Source organism: Colossoma macropomum, unplaced genomic scaffold (assembly GCF_904425465.1).
Source record: "Colossoma macropomum unplaced genomic scaffold, Colossoma_macropomum, whole genome shotgun sequence".
Classification (NCBI taxonomy): domain Eukaryota; kingdom Metazoa; phylum Chordata; class Actinopteri; order Characiformes; family Serrasalmidae; genus Colossoma; species Colossoma macropomum.
In genome coordinates, this window is record NW_023494803.1 from 14,533,198 (window position 1) to 14,553,078 (window position 19,881).

At 37.5% G+C, this 19,881-nt stretch overlaps 1 protein-coding gene across 5 annotated transcripts in view; it reads left to right on the plus strand.

Annotated features, from left to right (window-relative positions):
* The window catches only part of LOC118823270 (gephyrin), a 222,694-nt gene that overhangs the window by 62,988 nt on the left and 139,825 nt on the right, over positions 1-19,881 (plus strand). For all 5 annotated transcript variants that reach the window (XR_005008518.1, XM_036592743.1, XM_036592744.1 and 2 more), the window contains exons 3-6: positions 7,023-7,080; positions 9,338-9,430; positions 10,801-10,895; positions 10,984-11,050. Coding sequence is in view for 4 of the 5 variants with exons in the window: in XM_036592743.1 (XP_036448636.1) it covers positions 7,023-7,080; positions 9,338-9,430; positions 10,801-10,895; positions 10,984-11,050 (313 nt within the window). In the remaining variant the exon portion in view is untranslated. The remainder of the gene's footprint in view (positions 1-7,022; positions 7,081-9,337; positions 9,431-10,800; positions 10,896-10,983; positions 11,051-19,881) is intronic.

Here is a 19,881-nt window from a genome sequence, read left to right on the forward strand (position 1 = left end):
TCCTGGTTCTGATTTAGTGGTACAGTAGATGGAAACAGAAACCGTAACTAGTCTCACGAGTCCGGGCCAGCGCGGAATGGCCCTGAGAATCACTTGGCTCGATAGTAGAAAAGCGGCCGAAGAGAATAAAGGGGAACCATCACTTTGTGAGCTCCAAAGCAGTATGATCACTGCACTGACAGCAAAAATCAATGAACGGTTGGACAATCTTGAATGGATGATTCAAGAAATTTCAAACGAAATTGCAGAAATTATTACTTAACTGGATTTTGCTTTCAACGAAATTCAAGAGCTCAAAAATGACCGTGCAAAAAAGCTGGAACTAATTGTCTCTACAATGGAGGAAAGGCTTCAGAGGCAGAACATTACAAGAGAAGGTGGTGTCTGCGGCTATAAGGTTTACCTGAGCAGGCAAGTGAGGATGTCTGCATGCAGCTGGCTCTGGAACTAGGAGACAGCGGTAAGATGGCCATCTGTGTAGCCCTCAGACTGGGCCACCGTGAAGGAAACTGAGAATGAGCTGTGATCATTCTATTTGCATTTCGCTGGGTGACTAAACTGATCTGGATGAAGGAAATAATGTAATTAGGGTTAATGTTAAATTGTATGAGGACATTGTATAGTCATTTATTATGTATATGTCATTTACTTAGCTTATTTTCGAAGGCCAAACGTAATAGGTGGGGATTTTAACATGGTTGTGGACAGCGTGAAGGATAGATGGCCAGCTAAGCCTCTTTGTCATACCCATTCCCTATACTCATTCTGTCTTAGTTTAGACTTGTCAGACATTTGGAGGGTAAAACTTCCTGAATGAAAGCAGTTTACCTGGAATAATAAGGATTTGAGTCTCCAATCTAGAATTGATATGTGGATATTTTCAAGGGACTTAGAAAGTAAAATCAAGAATGTGAAATATGTCCTGCTATATTGGCAGATCACAAAGCGATCAGAATCCACCTAGTTTTGGAAGACAAACCATCTAAATCACATCATGGGAAATATTGGAAATTGAAAAATCTTTTAGTACATGATGATATGGTAAGAAGCATAAATATTGATAAATACTGGAAGATAGCATGCAACAGTAAGGAATATGGAAAAATTTGGGAGCTGTTAAAATATGACATTTGATTTCTAGCAATAAGTAAAGAAAAGGAACTCACACTAAAAAAAAACATAAAACAATTTATTATTCACAAAGACAAAGGGAGAAATATGACAATAAAGAGACTGAAGGTTTAAGCTTGATATGTATAAGGAGAAAGCTAGAGGTGCTTTTATACATTCTAGACAGATGAATGGAGGAAGGACAAAAGAATAGTACATACTTCTTTGGCCTTGAGAAAAGAAAGGTGCAAAATAGATAAGACTGAAGAATAAGGAATCGATTTGTTCTGTTACAAATGAAGTATCCCATTTTGTTGTTAATTTTTATAGAAGTCTATATAAAGCAATTAATCACCCTGATAGTTTACAATTATTTAATTCACTTAGGGACCCCATAATTGCTGATGAGGAATTTAAAACAATTATGTTACGAAAAATAAATTAAGAAGAATTTTAAAGTATTTTTAAACTGAAAAATAATAAATCACCAGGGAATGATGGATTGACCTCTGTATTTTTAAAGCTCTTCATTGATAAAACCTGTATCTTTCTTCTTGCAGTTTATAAGGAATCTTTCATCAAGGAAGAGTTACCTCCTAGTTTAAAACAATGGATTATTAACCTAATTCCAAAATCTAATAAGGACGCTCCTATGACTCTGCTTAAAAATAACTACAAAATCATTGTGTCTGCACATCTAAAATCCGGCTTAGACACTATTATTAGTCAAAACCAGTCTGGATTTAAAAAAGGATAATACTTGACTACTAGACTAGACTAATACTAGGATGATACTAGACCTCATTGATTATCAAGAAATCTTAGAAGGTAACCGTTGTATTTTTTTATTTTCACAAGGCATTTGACATGATCAACCACAAATTTATTTCAGATCCTTTGCTTTTTTTAACCTGGGTCACTCTTTTGTTAATATGATTAAAACCTTTTATAATGGTACAAATCACTCAAACTTGCCTATGACATATCGCTTAGATTTTGTGTTACTAGAGGCATATTTCAGGAATGTCCAGTTAGTCTTTTACTTTCCCTCTTTTCCACTGAAATTCTTAGCCTGCTAATTGAAAGTCTTTTAGAGGCATCAGTTTTGGTGATATAGAAATCAAAATCTCACAAATAGCTGATGACAAGGCATTGTTTCTTAATAATAAATTTGAAGTTTCTAAAGCTCTTAGCATTGTTCACATCATTTTCAAACTTCTCAGGTTCAGATCTTAATCTCAAAAAATGTGAGCTCCTTCCTTTAAACAAATGTGATGTTAACTCCATATGTATTATTCCAGTCAAAAATATTGTCACTTACTTATTAAAATGACTAAAGATATTAAAAATATGAATGATTAAAATTATATTATATTCCCATAGTTAACAGCAGAGAGTTATCCCTCTAAGGTTGTGTCCTGTTGAATAAAGCAAAGGAGCTCTCTGGAGCTACTTATGTGTTTTCTTCTTTCAAAACAACCTAAATTAGCTGTTGCACAATTAGACAAAATGTTGTTCAATTTCATTTGGAGAAATAATCTCACAGTAAGTAAGGAAGGATGTGTTAAAAAATAGAATAGTAGATGGCAGACTTAACATTCTGGACCACACACAACCAGACTATTAAAATTAGCTGGATTAGAAAAATCCTCCAAAATTTTGCAAGTATGTGGGATTGTATACCTAATTTTCTCTTCGGAGAAGTTGGTGGGTTAAAATTTTTGCCTATCTGCCCTTAGGATGTTAAGACTACTCAGAAATTTCAGCCTTTCACAGACAGGCTTTGTTGAATTGGTTATTGAATTGGATCTGATCATCACTAAAGGTTTAAAAACAAAGGTGTCTCAAATCTCGGGTGTTTTCTTATCAGATCACTTCTGTATTTTCTTTCAAATCAATTTAGAAGTAAAGAAGAAAGTACCTGAAAGTTACTTTAAAAAACGTTACATTGACTCAGAAACAGTTGAGAAGTTTAAAACTGTTTATAATAGTTCAGCGAATACAGATACGACTCCATCCTGTAATGATCTAGTCTCCGATCTAAGTGCTAGATTATGGGAAAGCCTTGACCTTCTCGTCCCAAAAAAAGGAACAAAAGCTCGCACACTCTTAAAAATCCATGGATGAATGCGGAAATACGCCAGCTTAAGAGACATTGTTGTAAATCAGAGCGCTGATGGAGGAAAACTAAACTGCACGTACACTATGACATACTCAAAGAGCAGATCTCAGTCTATAATAATGCTATGAAAATATCCAGACAGTCATATCTCTCTAGTGTAATCAATAGACACAAAAATAATACCAAATCCTTTTTTCCACTATAGACCGACTAATTAACCCTAACTTGTCTGCTAGTGCGTTTAATGATGATTTATCGTCTAAAATCTGTGAAGAGTTCACAATTCATTTCCAAAATAAAATAGACCTGATACGAAAGGGTGTAGCTCAGCAGACTCAAACAAGCTCCTATAATGTTCCTGATAGGTCACCTACATCAGTAATGACATATTTCTCTGTTATCAACTATGAGGAGCTCACAACTATTTTAAACAAACCAAGTTCATCCACATGTGATCTTGACCCTGTTCCTACTTCATTCCTTAAGACGGTTTTTGATTGTGTGCACAATGATGTTTTAACTATTGTAAATTGTTCTCTGTCAACAGGTGTTTTTCCAGATGCTTTCAAAACTGCCCTGGTGAAGCCTCTGCTAAAAAAGAGTGGCATGGATTCTTCCATACTAAATAATTTTAGACCGATTTCAAATCTACCTTTTCTAAGTAAAGTCTTAGAAAAAGTTGTTTTCAAACAACTAAATACGTAACTAATATCAAACAATTTATATGAGAAGTTTCAGTCAGGTTTTCGTTCTAACCACAGTACAGAGACAGCATTGATTCGCGTTATGAATGATCTCAGGCTCAGCGCTGATGCACAAAATCCTTCTATTTTGGTTTTATTAGATCTTAATGCAGCCTTTGATACCGTTGACCACAAGATTTTACTCCAGCGTCTTGAATGCTGGGTTGGCCTCTGAGGCACAGTTTTAGAATGGTTTAAATCATATTTAAGTAATAGGCAGTTCATGGTTTCACTTGGAAATCATTCATCAAAACGATTTGCCGTTTCTTGTGGAGTCCCCCAAGGTTCAGTCTTAGGGCCTTTGCTTTTCTCTTTGTACATGCTACCTCTAGGTGATGTTATTAGGAAACATAGTATAAATTTTCATAGCTATGCTGACAACACCGAGTTATACATTTCTATTCCTTCTGAAGATCAAGACTCTGTAGACAGACTAACCAGCTGTGTGTCAGATATTTCTCAGTGGATGTCACAAAATTTTCTGCAATTATATCATGAAAAAACTGAATTACTGATTGTTGGTACAGAAACGCAGAGAAAAATGATATTTGAGAAACTTTGTTCTTTAGCTTCATCTACCAAACCTGAAGTACGAAACCTGGGTGTGATCTTAGACTCTGAGCTCTGTTTTACCCCACATGTAAACACGGTCACTAAAGTAGCTTTTTATCATTTAAGAAATATCGCTAAAGTTCGGCCTTTTCTATCTCAGAGTGATGCAGAGAAACTTGTTCATGCATTTGTTACAAGCAGACTTGACTACTGTAGTGCTCTTCTTGCTGGACTTCCTAAGAAAACTACACATCCCTTACAACTTCTACAAAATGCAGCAGCGCGCATCCTAACAAAAACAAAAAAGAGAGATCATATCACTCCTGTTTTAAAAGAACTGCACTGGCTACCTGTATCATTCAGGATAGATTTCAAGGTTCTGCTACCAGTCTTTAAAGCTCAAAACAACCTGGCACCTGCTTACATCACAGAGTGTCTGTCTGTTTATGTTCCGGCACGTAATCTAAGATCTGCAGATAGTGGCCTTCTACAGATACCCTCTGTAAAAGACAGAAAACATGGAGAGGCCTCTTTCAGTTATTCTTCTAAACTGTGGAACTCAATTCCACCTTTTATTAGACAGTCAAGCTCAGAGCTCACTTTTAAGAAGCACCTAAAAACGTATCTCTTTAAATTAGCATTTAACTAAAACTGAATGTCTCGTGGTGTTTATCTTGTAATTTAATCTTCTTCATTTTCTTCTGATTCTAATTAAGTACTAATGATCTCTTCTGTAACTATGTTTTATCACCTGTCTGTAAAGCACTTTGAGCTGCCACCGGCATGAAAAGTGCTATATAAATAAAATTTTTATTATTATTATTATTATTATTATTATTATTATTAAATTTACAAACATGATGTTTATTAATTTGTTGTTTAACCAGTTACTAGATTATAATCGTTTTGTTTCTTACTTTGACTTTTACAACAAATTTGGTAAAATTAGTTCAAATACAGAATTTAAGAGGGTATGTGACTCTATCCCTGATGGTCTTTTCTCTTTACGTAGAAATAATCACAAGGTTATACGTGTAATTTCTGTTAATGGGGTTGACACAGTCTATAAGAAGTGTAACAATTTATAAGACAGCTTTTATCTCATAAATCCATTCCAAGGGTAACATTCCAGTGGTCAGCTTAACAAAGGCAAAATAGCTGTTCAATTTGGACTCTCCTATATAAATATGTTCTTAATAACAAAATGAAAGAACTGCTTTATAAAATATTGCATAGATGCTACCCAGTCAATGGTACCTGTAATAAATTTTTCAGTGTGAGTGATGCATGTATTTTTTGTAAAGGGGCTACAGAATCCATTGAACACCTAATTTTCTATTGTGTATTTTCATACTCATTCTGGGTTGACCTCTTTTTAAACTTGGTAAAAAAATTTCTCCCAAAGGCCACTATGTTTTATAACTTTTTGATGACCCTCTGTTCAACCCTGAGGAGCACATTATAATAAACTTGATCATAATAATAGCTACATTTTATATACATAAGATGAAATTTGCCAGAAAAATACCTTCACGCATGACCTCTGCATGCACGGATCTATGTAATTACATATCTACATAAGTGAATTTGCACCAGCAGCAAAATAAGAAATGTCGTAAATCCATTGCTGTGTTAAAGCTTTTCAGTTTTATTTCAGTCCCAATGGTGTTCTTTTTTTTTTTTTTTTATTCTGGTATGTGAATGTTGAGCTGTTATGTATCCTACTGTTACTTCTGTTCGTGTATGTATGTTTTTTTGCAAAAAAAAAAAAAAACGCTTCGGTATTTTAAGTGGCATCTCTCATCTCCTCCAGTATTCAGACAGCCGGTAGGAATGCATCATGAAAATGGTTTCCGGGTCACAGAGGACAGGAAGAGGATCGGCAGGGAAAAAAGCAGTAACTTTTAGGGTTTCTGGAAACAGCCTTTGTTTTCTTTCTTTCATTGAATCCATTTTGACAGCTGACCAGTGCTTCACATGGCATGGGACTGACCTCATTTACATGTCGATTTTGATTGGCTCTTGCCTTGGACACAGGTGGAACTACCACAGCGTTAAAAAGACAGCAATGCGCTAATCACCACCATGGCAACTTTATGAATAGGTCTTGTGTACAGTGCAGCATATTTTGTGCGGCATAACACCATTACTGCCAGGTTTTTTTTTTTTTATCTGGCCTTTTATACCTGAAGTGCCATGAAAGGTCCAAAACATGGCAAAGATACACTGTAAAAAGAGCAAAGCAGGACTGAGGAGCTGTTGAAAGAGGAAAAATGCTCGGCCGTTCAGACCTGAATTCTGATCTGATTTGCAGAGAGGACGGCGAGTGTACGTGTATACACTCTGACAGGTTTCTGATACCTCTGGCACTGTTCTCTGTGCTCGGATTCTTTTCCCTCTCTTACTGATTCTGTTATATCTCTCTCTCCCTGTTAATGTTACTGAAAACACGCTAACAGTCATTGTTGGTATGTGTGTGTTTGTATCTCTTACAGGCTTGGAGGCATAATCTCTGCATACAAAATAGTCCCTGATGAGACAGACGAGATCAAGGTAAACCTCTCTCCCACGAGGCCACCACACACACAAACACGCACACACACAGACTTACAATCATGCTTATTCTCTCATAGGTGTGAAGACTAACAACATTACTTTTCACAATAACCACTGCCACCTGGTGGGCACTTTCTCTTTGCCACTCCATGGTTCTCATCACTGCATCTAGTTAAACATGTCACAAAATGTTACAAAATTGGTCAATAACAATCTTGGATCTTACTGCTAATTAACATGGAGTCTAATTAACATACTGTACTTTGCAAAGGTTTTAGGTCATTTATATGTAAAGTTACCTAACTGGGCAGTAGCATTTAGTTTAACTAACAGAATAAATACAAATAAGCAGTACATTGTGTTTTTGTACCTGTCAGTAACTCAGATTTCTTCTCAAGGTAGCCCAGTATTTAGGTCATTTACATGTAAAGTTACCTAAATGGGCAGTAAGCATTTAGTTTAACTAACAGAATAAATACAAATAAGCAGTACATTGTGTTTTTGTACCTGTCAGTAACTCAGATTTCTTCTCAAGGTAGCCCAGTGCTTAGCATCCAGCGCTTACAGTCACATACAAAAGGGCTCCACCTTACATTTTTTGTTGATTTCCTCTACAGAGAACACACTTTCGCACGTTTAAATGCACAATTACTGTTTATTTGCTGGATTTTACATATTGGGAGAAAAAATCAAACATGAAATGTGGCCTGTGCCAAAGTTATGGCACAGTTTGTTTGTTTGTTTATTTATTTATGTATTTATTTTCTAATACATTTTAATGGGGCAGTCGTGGGCTGGAGGCTAGGGAACCAGCCTTGTGACTGGAAGGTTGCCGGTTTGATCCCCTCAGCTGACAGTACGTGACTGAAGTGCCCTTGAGCAAGGCACCTAACCCCCAACTGCTCCCCGGCTGCCGTGGATAGGGCTGCCCACCTCTCCGGGCAAGTGTGCTCACTGCCCCCTAGTGTGTGTGTGTTCACTAGTGTGTATGTGGTGTTTCACTGCATGCATGGGTTAAATGCAGAGGTCTAATTCCGATGTGTTCAGACACAGTAGGCTAAAAGGTTCATTTCATTTTCATTTCACGTTTTCTTTGGTTTGTTTCCTGTGGAGAATGTATGCTTATAAAATCAGCAAAGCATGTCAGTTGTTCAAAGTGAGTGGTGTTCAAAAGTTTCCTTATGACTATATTTCATTAGTCAATCCTTTATTAAAACAAACCAGGTGTTCTGGTGATGTAATTGAACAAGGCGAAACAACAAAGCAATAAGTTAGGGATCAAACTTGTGTTCTTCTAAGATATTAATAACTTTTCAAAACAAGAAATCCTTAATACGTTTTACTACGCATATTTTGATTTTATTTGTTCTAACATTACGTGTATTTGTTCTAATAGTATAATACTCTCTTAATTTTGAGATTAATAGTTTAAAAAAAAAATCAGGCTTGAACTTGCATAGGTCTTTCAATTAGGCTCTTGCTATGCATTGTTTGCTTGTCACATTTACACAGGATCATATAGAACGCAACACAGTTCTTACTACATCTAAAAAATAAGAACACATCATTTATATACCCAAGCCATGGCCCAGCCAGTTTTTTTTTCCTCTATCTGTCTATCTCTATTTCTAACAATCCCACATGTACAGTTTTGGTATGAATTTATTTTTCTTCCTAATCAATGAAATAAAAATAAGCTTTATTTGAACTTTGCTTCTTTATGATTTATTTAATTCTGTGGTGATTTGAATTTAACCAACGGGGTTCTCTTGGCAAGCATTGGTAAACTATCAAAGGATTTTTAGGGGCATATTAAATGTAATACAGAATTATCAGCAACTTTATTGTGATAAAATGTTTGACATTCTACTGATCTTTCTGAGCATATTGAGGAAATTGTCAGTACTTAAATACCATTGAACATCTGCATATTTCTGTTCAAAATTAGCAATATTAGGCCTGTTTGATTGGATTTAGCAGTGCAGAATGTGAAATCTTAAGCAAAATCATTGCATTCATAGCTCATGACAATGTGATACTACTGCTTTTTTATCTGTTCCACTTATCGAACCTCAGAAAAAGGATGTCATGATGCATATTGTGTATTGTGAAAATGTCATTTTTTGCCACATTACTCACCGCTAGTGGTTCTAGTGCTTTGCCCCACTTATGAAACATATGTTCCACAGTACATATTACTTTTTAAAGTATTTATTTGCTCAAACAAAAAAAATCTCACTCTGTGTATGTTTAGGAGACGCTGGTGGACTGGTGTGACGAGAAAGAACTCAACCTTATTCTGACCACAGGTGGAACTGGCTTTGCTCCCCGTGATGTCACACCAGAGGTACATGTTACCCCCACCCGTTTGTGTTCTTGTCCATGTGAGTGAGTGTACATGGGTCATCTCTGTGCTGAGTCTGTGTGTGCGCAGAGGGAGACCTTGAGACTGTCTCCATGGTGAGGGATAACCTGCATAGATATTGTGATGCACCGAAATATTAGTGATGGACCTTTTTGTTTCTTTTGGCTGAAAATGAAAGGTTCCATTTTTGACTTCTTCAGCTGAAATCAATGCATCCCTAGTAAATAAAGCAGTGCATGCTTCTGTGTGTCTTTGTCGTATCAAAAATTGTTTAAAAAAAATATTATATGGTGTTAGTGATGTGGTAGAAGTCTGCTGTCTAGCATTATGTGGTGTCAAAAAATAAATATCTCTTCAAAATAGCCCTATACTATATTTGGTCATTCTGAACCTCTTCATGAGTTCCCCATACTTTATGTGGCCAGTCTGACTTTTCTTCAAGATCAGACTGTATTTTATTCGGTCATTCTGAACTCCTGCAAGATCTCCCCATGCTTGATCTGGTTATTCTGAACCCTTTCAAGATCGCCCCGTATTGTGTCTGGCTATTTTGAACTTCTTCAAGGTCACCCTGTGTTTTAACTGGTTATTTTGATCCTCTTCACGATCACCTCTGTATCTTGTCATTCTGAACCTCTTGAAGATCACCCCAAACTTTGCCCAGTCATTCTGAACCCCTTCAAAATCAGCCCATAATTCATCTGGTCATTCTGAACCCATTTAAAATCGCTCCATGTCTTTTCTATCCATTCTGACCCCCTTCAGGGTAGAGGTGGGCAATATGGCAAAAATATATCACTGTGCTTCAAGGTGACCCTGTACTTTAACAGGACATTCTGACCCTCTTTAAGATCTCCCCATTCTTTATGTGGTCACTTTTAACCCCTCCAAGGTCACCCTACTTTATCTTTTGTTTGACCCTTTTCAAGATCAGCCCTTGGCTATTCTGACCCTCTTCAAGATCTCCATACTTTACCTGGTCATTTGAATCGCTTTGGTCATCTCATATTTTATCAGGTTATTTTAACCCTGCTGCATGCTTTATTTTATTCTTACTGTGTGTGTGTGTGTGTGTGTGTGTGTGTGTGTGTGTGTGTGTGCAGCTAATTGGGAGATAATGTGTTGCGCATGACATAAGCTTGGTTTCTGAACAGCAAAAAATGACATCAAAGCTCTGGGATTGTGAAGCAAGAGAAACTTATACATTTGGCATTACTGCTTTACGTTGAGTGTTTTGTGCTGTAAAATTAGTCCATTTAGGAAAAAAATGTTATTGTAAAATGAGTTTAAGTACAGTTGTGTACTTAGTGTAGTGATTATGTGTATGTGTGTTCTCTCTCTCTCCTATGCAGGCCACTAGGGAGGTGATTGAGCGTGAAGCTCCAGGGATGGCTTTGGCCATGCTCATGGGCTCCCTAAATGTCACACCGCTTGGCATGCTGTCCAGGTGAACACACACACACACACACACACACACATACACACATATTTTCTGGAACACTTTCAATACTAATCACATCTCTACCTTCCCTTAGACCTGTGTGTGGAATCAGAGGCAAAACTCTCATCATTAATCTGCCTGGCAGCAAGAAAGGCTCACAGGTAACGCACACTGTGTACTTGTATTGCTGTATTTGTGACAAGCACATTATTACATGTTAAAATTCATTTTCTAGATCTTTCTTCTTTACCTAACTGATTAAGGTGATGATTATCTTGTTACCATTAGGGATACACAGTTGTGAAATTATTGTGGATTGGTTAATTCTTAAAATTAATTAGGGTCCAAGCACGCAAGTGCGTAGGACCCTATTGTTATTGTTAGAGTTTTTCTTCTTCTTCTTCTTCTTATTATTATTATTCTTTTTCTCCGATAAAATGAATCGCCCAGACCAAACCGTAAGTCCTAGAGACATGAAACTTGGTCAATAGATAGTAGTCCCTCCCGCTACTCAGGCGCGCGACATGAGCCCAATCGGCCTAAAGGTGGCGCTGTTACGCAACACAACGTGTTTGGCCCTGTAACTCCTTCCCCAGATTTTTGACAGATATTTTTTTCCTGATTCCTTGGGTCCAACCAAACAGCTTTGTAATTCGGACCATTAAGCTCCACCTACTTAGATTTTTTGCTAATTTGCATAATAAGCAAAAACAACGTTTGTGAACTAGTCCTACAGTTTTCATCCTATCCTCATGTTTTTGGTGTCAAAAAATTCAGCATAGCCTGAACCTCAATAATTATCCAGCACATTTTTAATTTTGTGAACAGTATGGCTGCCATATGCAAATTAATCCCTCTGGAAAATTCAAAATAATTCTTATTTAATTAAAAAAATCTAGAACTCAAGAATCCTTCACCGAAAAAATTTGAAACTTGACAGCCTTATTCCTAATGAGACTCTGAAGTAGCCTATCTTTTTTTGTGCACATAGGTCATTAGGGGGCACTGTAAATGCTTAATATGCCTAAATAGCTGTTTCTCAGCATCCGTACATTCTATTAAGTTGAAACTTTGCAAGTACCATCTACTAGTAAGACTATAAGTGACGCATTAAGGACACTTCGATATATTTCAATTTATGGCCACCATCGGCCAATAAGCTCTCAGCAGCCATTTGACAGGCTTACCATTGGCCAATCATCATGATACTTGACAGCTATCTCTATCTCACCACCGTCTAACAACCTGTGAAGTTTCAAAATATTTGGCCACTGGGGGGTGCTATTAATGAAAATCAAGTATATCTTATACAGATTTTCATTTTTGGTCAATTAACTCAGATGTTCTTATGCAGTGCAGTGTTCCAAACACTTTTGTCATTATATATTATTAAAAAAGTACTTAGGTTTTTTTCAGTTGTTAATTGTTTGAAAATAGCACTTTTCGAACTAGCCCGTGGAATTTTAAGCTAACTTCTCAAAACTGGTCTAGAAATACTCTGTAGCCTCTCTAGGTAAATAATTATCCAGCACATTTTCCATTTTTTGCTCATTGTGGTCTCCCTCCAGGGCTTAATCATTGCGGCCATAGCATTGCTAGCTTTGATTGCTATAGCTCTTCAGTCATTGGTCCGATCATCGCAGAAGTGTACAGGTCTCTATAAATTGAGACTCTGATGTGGCTTGCAAAATTTGATCCTGATTGGCAAATAGGGGGCGAATTGCTGTATGTAAGCTATAGCTTCCACACCACATTTGCACCCCTGGGTGTTGGGTGTTATGTACCCATGCATAAACAAGTAAAAATAACATTTTTTGTCAATTACAAGGTTGCTTGTAGTAGCATATACCAGTCATCACATTAAGTAGCCTGAGCTGTGGAAGATGGCATAAAAGTGAAAAAAATTTCCCCAGTTTTTTTCAATGTCTTAGGCTTTTTCTTTAAATTATAGAAATCCTTTTCAGGTGGGACAGGAGAGTTCAGCCACATGAAGTAACTTGGTGGCTCACTGATTTTTTTTTTTTGATTTGATAAACTAATTAGGGGTCCAAGCACCTTTAGGTGCATGTAACCCTATTACTTTTGCTAGGATTTTTATTATTAGCGTTCAAGCACGCAGTGGAGTTTTTCTTACTATTTTTCTGCCCTAAAATGAATCACCCAGACCAAACCATAGGTCCTAGAGACATGAAACTTGGTCAGTAGTCTGTCCTGCTACTCAGGCGCACGACATCAGCCCAATCGGCCTAAAGGGGGCACTATAGCACAGAAAAATTCGTTTTGCCGAATAACTCCTAAAACAAAATTTTTACAGACAAATTTAAATTTTTTCCTGATTCCTTGGGTCCAATCAAACAACTTTGCCATTTGGGCTGTTTAGCTCCACCCCCAAAGATTTTTTGCCAATTTGTGCAATATGCGAAACCTATTTTTGCGAACTAGTCCTACAGTTTTTGCCTGATCCTCATGTATTTTGTGTCAAAAAATTCAGAAGAGCCTGAAACTCAATAATTATCAAAAAATGTTGACTTTTCCAAACAATATGGCTACCATATGCTAATGAACCCTTCTAAAAAATGATTTAAAATAATATAATTATTTAAAATAATATAATTAATTTAAAATTCTGTAACTCGAGAACCTTCTGTCAAAAAATTTGAAACTAGACAGATTTATTTGCTAGGCAGTTCTGAGTTAGCCTTTCGATTTTTGTTCGCATATGTCATTAGGGGGCGGAGTTAATGCTACATCGCTGTTTCTCAGCATCCATACATCCGATCAAGCTGAGACTTTGCATGCAGCATCTATTAGACAGACAATAAATGAAGCTCTAAGGATATTTTGATACATTGAAATTTATGGTCGCCATCGGCCAATCAGAATTTAGCAGGCTTTTGACAGGCTTAACATTGACCAATCATCATGAAACTTGGATGGTGTCTATATTTAGCCACTTGCTAAAAATCTTTGAAGTTTCAACAGATTTGGCCACTGGGGGCAATATTCATGAAAATAACTGAATTATTACATGTTATTAATGTATTATTACTAGGTTTGTCACAAAATATCCATGAATCTAATGTAGCACACTGTGACAAACAAGTCACAAACAATAAATTGCAAGTTTATTTAAAAAATGAAACAGCTGTCCCTTTTCATGTCTTTACTAAAACAGTAACTACTGGAACATTTAGTAACATTTCAGAGGCATTTTTGTTGTGTTGGTAGCAACAAAATAGAATGTTCAATCATTTATTTTAATAAATTAGCCTAATTAAGGGGTAATTCAAAGCAAAAACAAACGAAACACGACAGAGCTCCCAACCAGTGTCGCCGTCTGCGGCTACATCTTGTTGATAAAAATAAATAGCGATTAAAAACGATTTGTTTCCTTTGTTGGTCAGTAAAGGTGTGTTCAAGCAGTTTGATTATCAAGTCAAGCTAAGTCAAAGTTTATTTATATAGCGCTTTTTAGAACAGGTGTTGTCACAAAACAGCTTTACAGAATAAAAAAATCCAGGTCCAAGCCCCTAGTGAGCAAGCCAGTGGCAAAAGTGGCAAGAGGAAGAAACCTTGAGAGGAACCAAGACTCAAAAGGGGAACCCATCCTCCTCTGGTTGACTCCAGATAGCAAACAATAACAGCAGAAAATGAGATTTGACCATTAATATAAGATACAGAAAGAAAGGAAAACCAGGAGTAGTCATGTTATTGATAAAAAAAAATGCAGCATCATCATCAGGAGGGTCAGTTCATGCAGGTGAGGTTTGCACAGTGTTGGATGCAGGAGGAAGCTCCATGGTGTTCAGACTGGTCTGGGAAACAGGCGAGCAGTGGGTACCCGATCAAGGCAGATGAAGCAACAGCATCAGACCACACAGGATGGGCAGTTGTTCAGCTCGGCAGAAAAACACACAGGCAGTTATTTCTGTTAAGACAGACTGATTACAGTATACAGTGTTAAGAGAGTGAAACAGAGGCTCTGACAGGCCAAGCTCTAACAGTGTTAGTACTACAGTGAAGGCGTGAGAGCAGCAGGACAACAGCACCAACACTCCAGAGTCACCGCAGTACTCTATGTCAATGAACCCCCGAGAACTGCACCCTTTAACTAACAGGAAACATTAATTACCAAAAGCTTGGCTAAACAGACTTAAAAACTGAGGTCCTGAACACTGACTTGAAGATTATTTCAAAGCTGGGGGGCTTTGTATGAAAAGGCTCTACCCCCTGAAGATTAATTCTAGGCACTAATAGTAAGCCAGAACGCTGTGATCTAAGTAGGCGTGATGGTTCATACTCAGGTACTGAGGTGCGAGGCCATTTAATGCCTTATAGGTCAGTAAAAGAATTTTGTACTCAATACGGAATTTAACTGGCAGCCAATGTAGGTTTGATAAAACTGGGCTGATATGCTCAAACTTTCTCATTCTTGTGAGGACTCTGGCAGCAGCATTCTGGACTAACTGAAGCTCGTTAAGGCTTTTGCTAGAACATCCAGCCAGCAGGGCATTACAGTAATCCAGCCTTGAGGTAATTAATGCATGAACTAGCTTTTCTGCATCCTGTAGAAACAATGCATTTCTTAATTTAGCAATATTGCGGAGAACTATTCTAGTAATATTGGTTATATGCATATCAAAGGACAAATCGGGATCTATTGTGTCACCAAGGTTTTTTACAGATGTTCCTGACACAATTGAGAAACTATAAAGTTTAAGCGTTAAATTAGACAGTTTGTTTCTAGCAGCTTTTGGACCAAGAACAAGAACCTCTGTTTTGTCTGAGTTGAATAGGAGGACGTTATTTGACATCCAATCTTTTATGTCTTTTACACAGTACTCATTTTTATTAAGTCGAGGTTTATCATCTGGTTTAATCAATATATACAATTGTGTGTCATCAGCATAGCACTGGAAATTGATGCCGTGTTTACTGATAATGTTACCCAGTGGTAGCATGTATAATGTGAATAATAAGAGTCCTAAAATAGAGCCTTGCGGAACACCATACTGTACTTTTGTAAGAAGAGATGATTCACCGTTACATTTACAAACTGATAGTGATCGGTCAGGTAAGACCTAAACCTGGAAAGAGCTATTCCTGTTACTCCTACAAGGTTTTTTAGTGTATCTTGTGAGACAGAGTGATCTATCGTATGAAGTGCTGCACTAAGATCGAGCAGAACCAGTAAAGATACATTTCCTTGGTCAGAGGATAATAAAAGATCATTTACAATTTCCACTAGTGCTGTCTCTGCACCATGATGGGGTCTAAACACAGACTGGAATTTTTCATGTACGTGATTCCTTCGCAAATAGGAGCTTAGTTGGTGTGCCACAGCTTTTTCCAAAATCTTTGATATGAAGGGAAGATTCAAGACTATAATTTGATAACTCGCAGGGATCAAGATTAGGTGGGGCATCAGTGGATCGTTAGTGAAAATGTCAGTTGTGTGGAACTATTTCACGCTTTCTAGGAGAGACGTTAGACAAGCAATTTGTAATCACTGTTCAGGCTGAACATACAGAGGAGGCACAATGCCCAAGAGCTTTACCATTACAGGTTTGATACCATTTGAAAACAGGATGTTATGTTTCCATACACAGAACAAAACAACAGAAACAGGAAGGCACATTCCTGCTACACTCTTTAGCCTTTTCAACTCCTTGAGACCACCGGTGGTTCCAAAACGCACTTCGTTATATTCTTCAAAAGTTTCATATTTCATAAGCTACATTACAGAAGGTGGGTGTCATATGAGAGCTGTAACTCCCTTCTTTCCAGTCAAATAGATGGGTAATGTAATTTTAAACCCTGACAATTTTTTTTGTCTGCTGAAATTTGACCCATTTTTCCACAAATCTGGGCTATAAACTATGAACAGATAGTGTCTCTTCAGTGATATACCCTGTAAAAATTATTTTTATAAAATAGTACAAAGAGCATCTAAGATTTTTGGCTTTCAGCAGTAAATTGTAAGCATATAGCAATATGTGTATGATCATAAAACACATTTTCTGTTAATTTGAGGGGAGTGTTTAAAAAAATAAATAAAATTTACTTGTATTTCATGCAGTTACTGAATAGTTTGCCTTACGATTTGGTCATGTAAATTCAGATGGAAAAAAAAATATATACCCTGGTCAGTAAGAGGTTAAAAAGATGGTTCTACTGCATGCCTGAAGAGTTCTTTGCATTGTGAAATTGTTCTTCAGATTGGTGGACAATTCGTATATGGTTCTATGTAGAACGCTGTTGATAAGGGTTCTGTATAGCACCAAAAAGGGTTCAGTGGTACAAGGGGACATCAATACAATAGAAGAACCTTTGTCAAAGAGGTTCTATATATAGCCACATACAACACATTTTCCATCAGTCTGAAGAACCATTTCACAATGCGAATGGTTCTTGAAGGTTTCATATTTCTCTGTAGAACTTCACTGTCTCTACTACAGAATCCTAGGAGAATCAACTTTTTCAAGAGTGAGCACTTCATTACTTTATAGTTTTTATTCACTCAAAAGCATGAATTAAAAGGCAAATTAAAGCCGCTACGCAAGAAGTAAAACTAAAAGGTGTGTGTGCACTGCTGTGAGTCACTTTGGAAGCCTGAAATTATCGTTTACAAGTCAGAGTTCGGATTTTGCTGAAGTTTTTCAAAGGTCTAAATGTTCAGGTATAGGTTGCAAAATCAGTGTGTTATGACCCCCTTCTACTGTCCACACCTGACTTAGTCTAATCTAGGGGAAAAGAGACAGCAACATAAAAACGAATAGACCAGCACACCGATTTAATGCTCAAATGAATAGGTTGTATTATTTATAAAGGCAAACAGTCACAAAGGTATTGACTTCAGGGTGGGCTGATGCCAAAATAACAAACAAAACCTCTAAAGTCACCCCCATGAATCTACCTTTCCTAATCCAAAAGAAAATATAAAAAGAAAAAATATCAGGAGCCAGCCTACCTCCCTCAACAGGTAAACAGGAGAAAATAATATGTATCAATATAAATGGCACCCACCCCTGCATAGCTGTGACTTCTAAGTTATAGTAATAAGGAACAGGCAATATGGTACAAGTATAAAATGGATAAAAGCTAAACAACACTGAGTCTCAATCACTAGTACAAACATAAAAAATCTAGTTAATAAGTCTTACTGGTCTATAGCTCCAAAAACAACCAGGTGAACAACAACATTAAGAGAGCAGCAAAAACCACAGCTTCCCTAGAGACCGCCATGGACCACATGGTGAAAACACCACGGGCCAACTGGATCTTATGGCTGTCGCATTTTTCAAGGGCGAATCTTCATTCAGCCTCCATTCACAGCATGCATGTAGTCAGCTAACATCAGTCTCACCAGATCAGCTGATCCAAACAGCTCCACCTAGCAGTGTGTCCCAATTCAGGGACTGGATCCTTCGAAGGACGCGGTCTATGAAGGCGAGTCCTTCAAAGGCTGCTTAGACCCACAAAGGCTGAACCGAAATGAGACAAAAGGAGTCTGCCCTGCGGTGGATTTTCTGTTTGCACCACAGCACTGCTGTTCCCGCCTTTACTGTTGCATCACGAAACACCACTCTTGTCAAGTTATTTTAAAGTTCTTTAAAGATGGAGCCAGAAACTTTGATTTTATTTTTTTATTTTTTAATTTATTAAAGCTGGAGATGCTTCACTGCCGGCTACTGATTAATTTTTTTTAACATTTGTATCATTAGCCATTCGCCTCAGTTTAAACCCAATACTTACACTCTTCAGCCACCATTCACTCGTCTGTCGATGCTGCCATGTTCTCGAATTTTTGCCGGCACGCAATAAACCTCAGGATATGTTGGCTGGCGAGGGATACACCCATTGGATCCTACGTTGCCATGGAAAAGAAGGATACATTTCTCGGCCACGTTTGAAGGAGACTTCGAAATGGGACAGCCTAGTCGCGCCTCTGTGACACAATTGGCCTTCAAATGCAGCTTCCGAAGGACGCAGCCCCTGAATTGGGACACACTGTAGGAAAAAGAGGAAGAAAGACAAAACACAAAAGACCAGCAGAGGGCAGCAACAGAGGCGTCTTGGACGTAACACTATTAGTGCATTCTATTCTGAAGGCAGCTGCCTAACTAATCACTGCCTTCAAAGGCAGCTCTCATTGGGCAGCATTTTAACCGAAAAGGAGCCTTAGTAGGCATCGCATTCGGGACAGTGCTTCAGAGCCATCATACACCATAACTTTCACTGCACTGTACACATTATATCCTGCATTGACACTGTTGTGCAAATTAGTATATGAAGAACAGGCTGCTTTAAGGAGTCATATTTGTTGTTATATACTCGACTCGACAGCCCAGATAAATAGATAATCGTGACTATCAGTTTATGAATCATTTCAATTCATTCAGTACTCATCCACCTTAATGAACCTGCTTTATTTCTAACACACAAAGGATAAAAAGTAAAAAGTAATGAAGAACTTGACTGGCCCGCACAGAGCCCTGACTTCAACCTTATCAAACACCTTTGGAATGAACTAGTACAGACATTGCGAGGCATTTTTTTCCATGATGTTAAACTTAAGACATTATAATGGAAGAGACAGGTCACTGGTTGGAAAATGAATGTGAAAATTTGTAATGCTCAACATGTCTGTTTCTGGGGAAAATCCTGCCTTTCACTAATAAGAGCCAATCAGCTTCCTGGGAAAGCTACCCCTCATTGTGAAGATTTGTGCAGGTGCACTAGCCAGAACAACTCAAAAAACATGTTTTTTTGTGCGTTACTTGAGCTAAATGCTACAAAACATTCATGAGATTTTTGTCAGATTTTACCAGTGATTTCAATTTTGTTTTTGAGTTTCCAGTTTTTTGCTCTCTCCCTATTCAAACAGAAAGGTGCCTGGTCTTGTATGTCTTGAAATAACTGCCTGGCAGCTTTGTCCATATGGTTGCTGAGAGGGCAGATTTTCCAAAGGACTTTGGTTAAACTCAGCAAA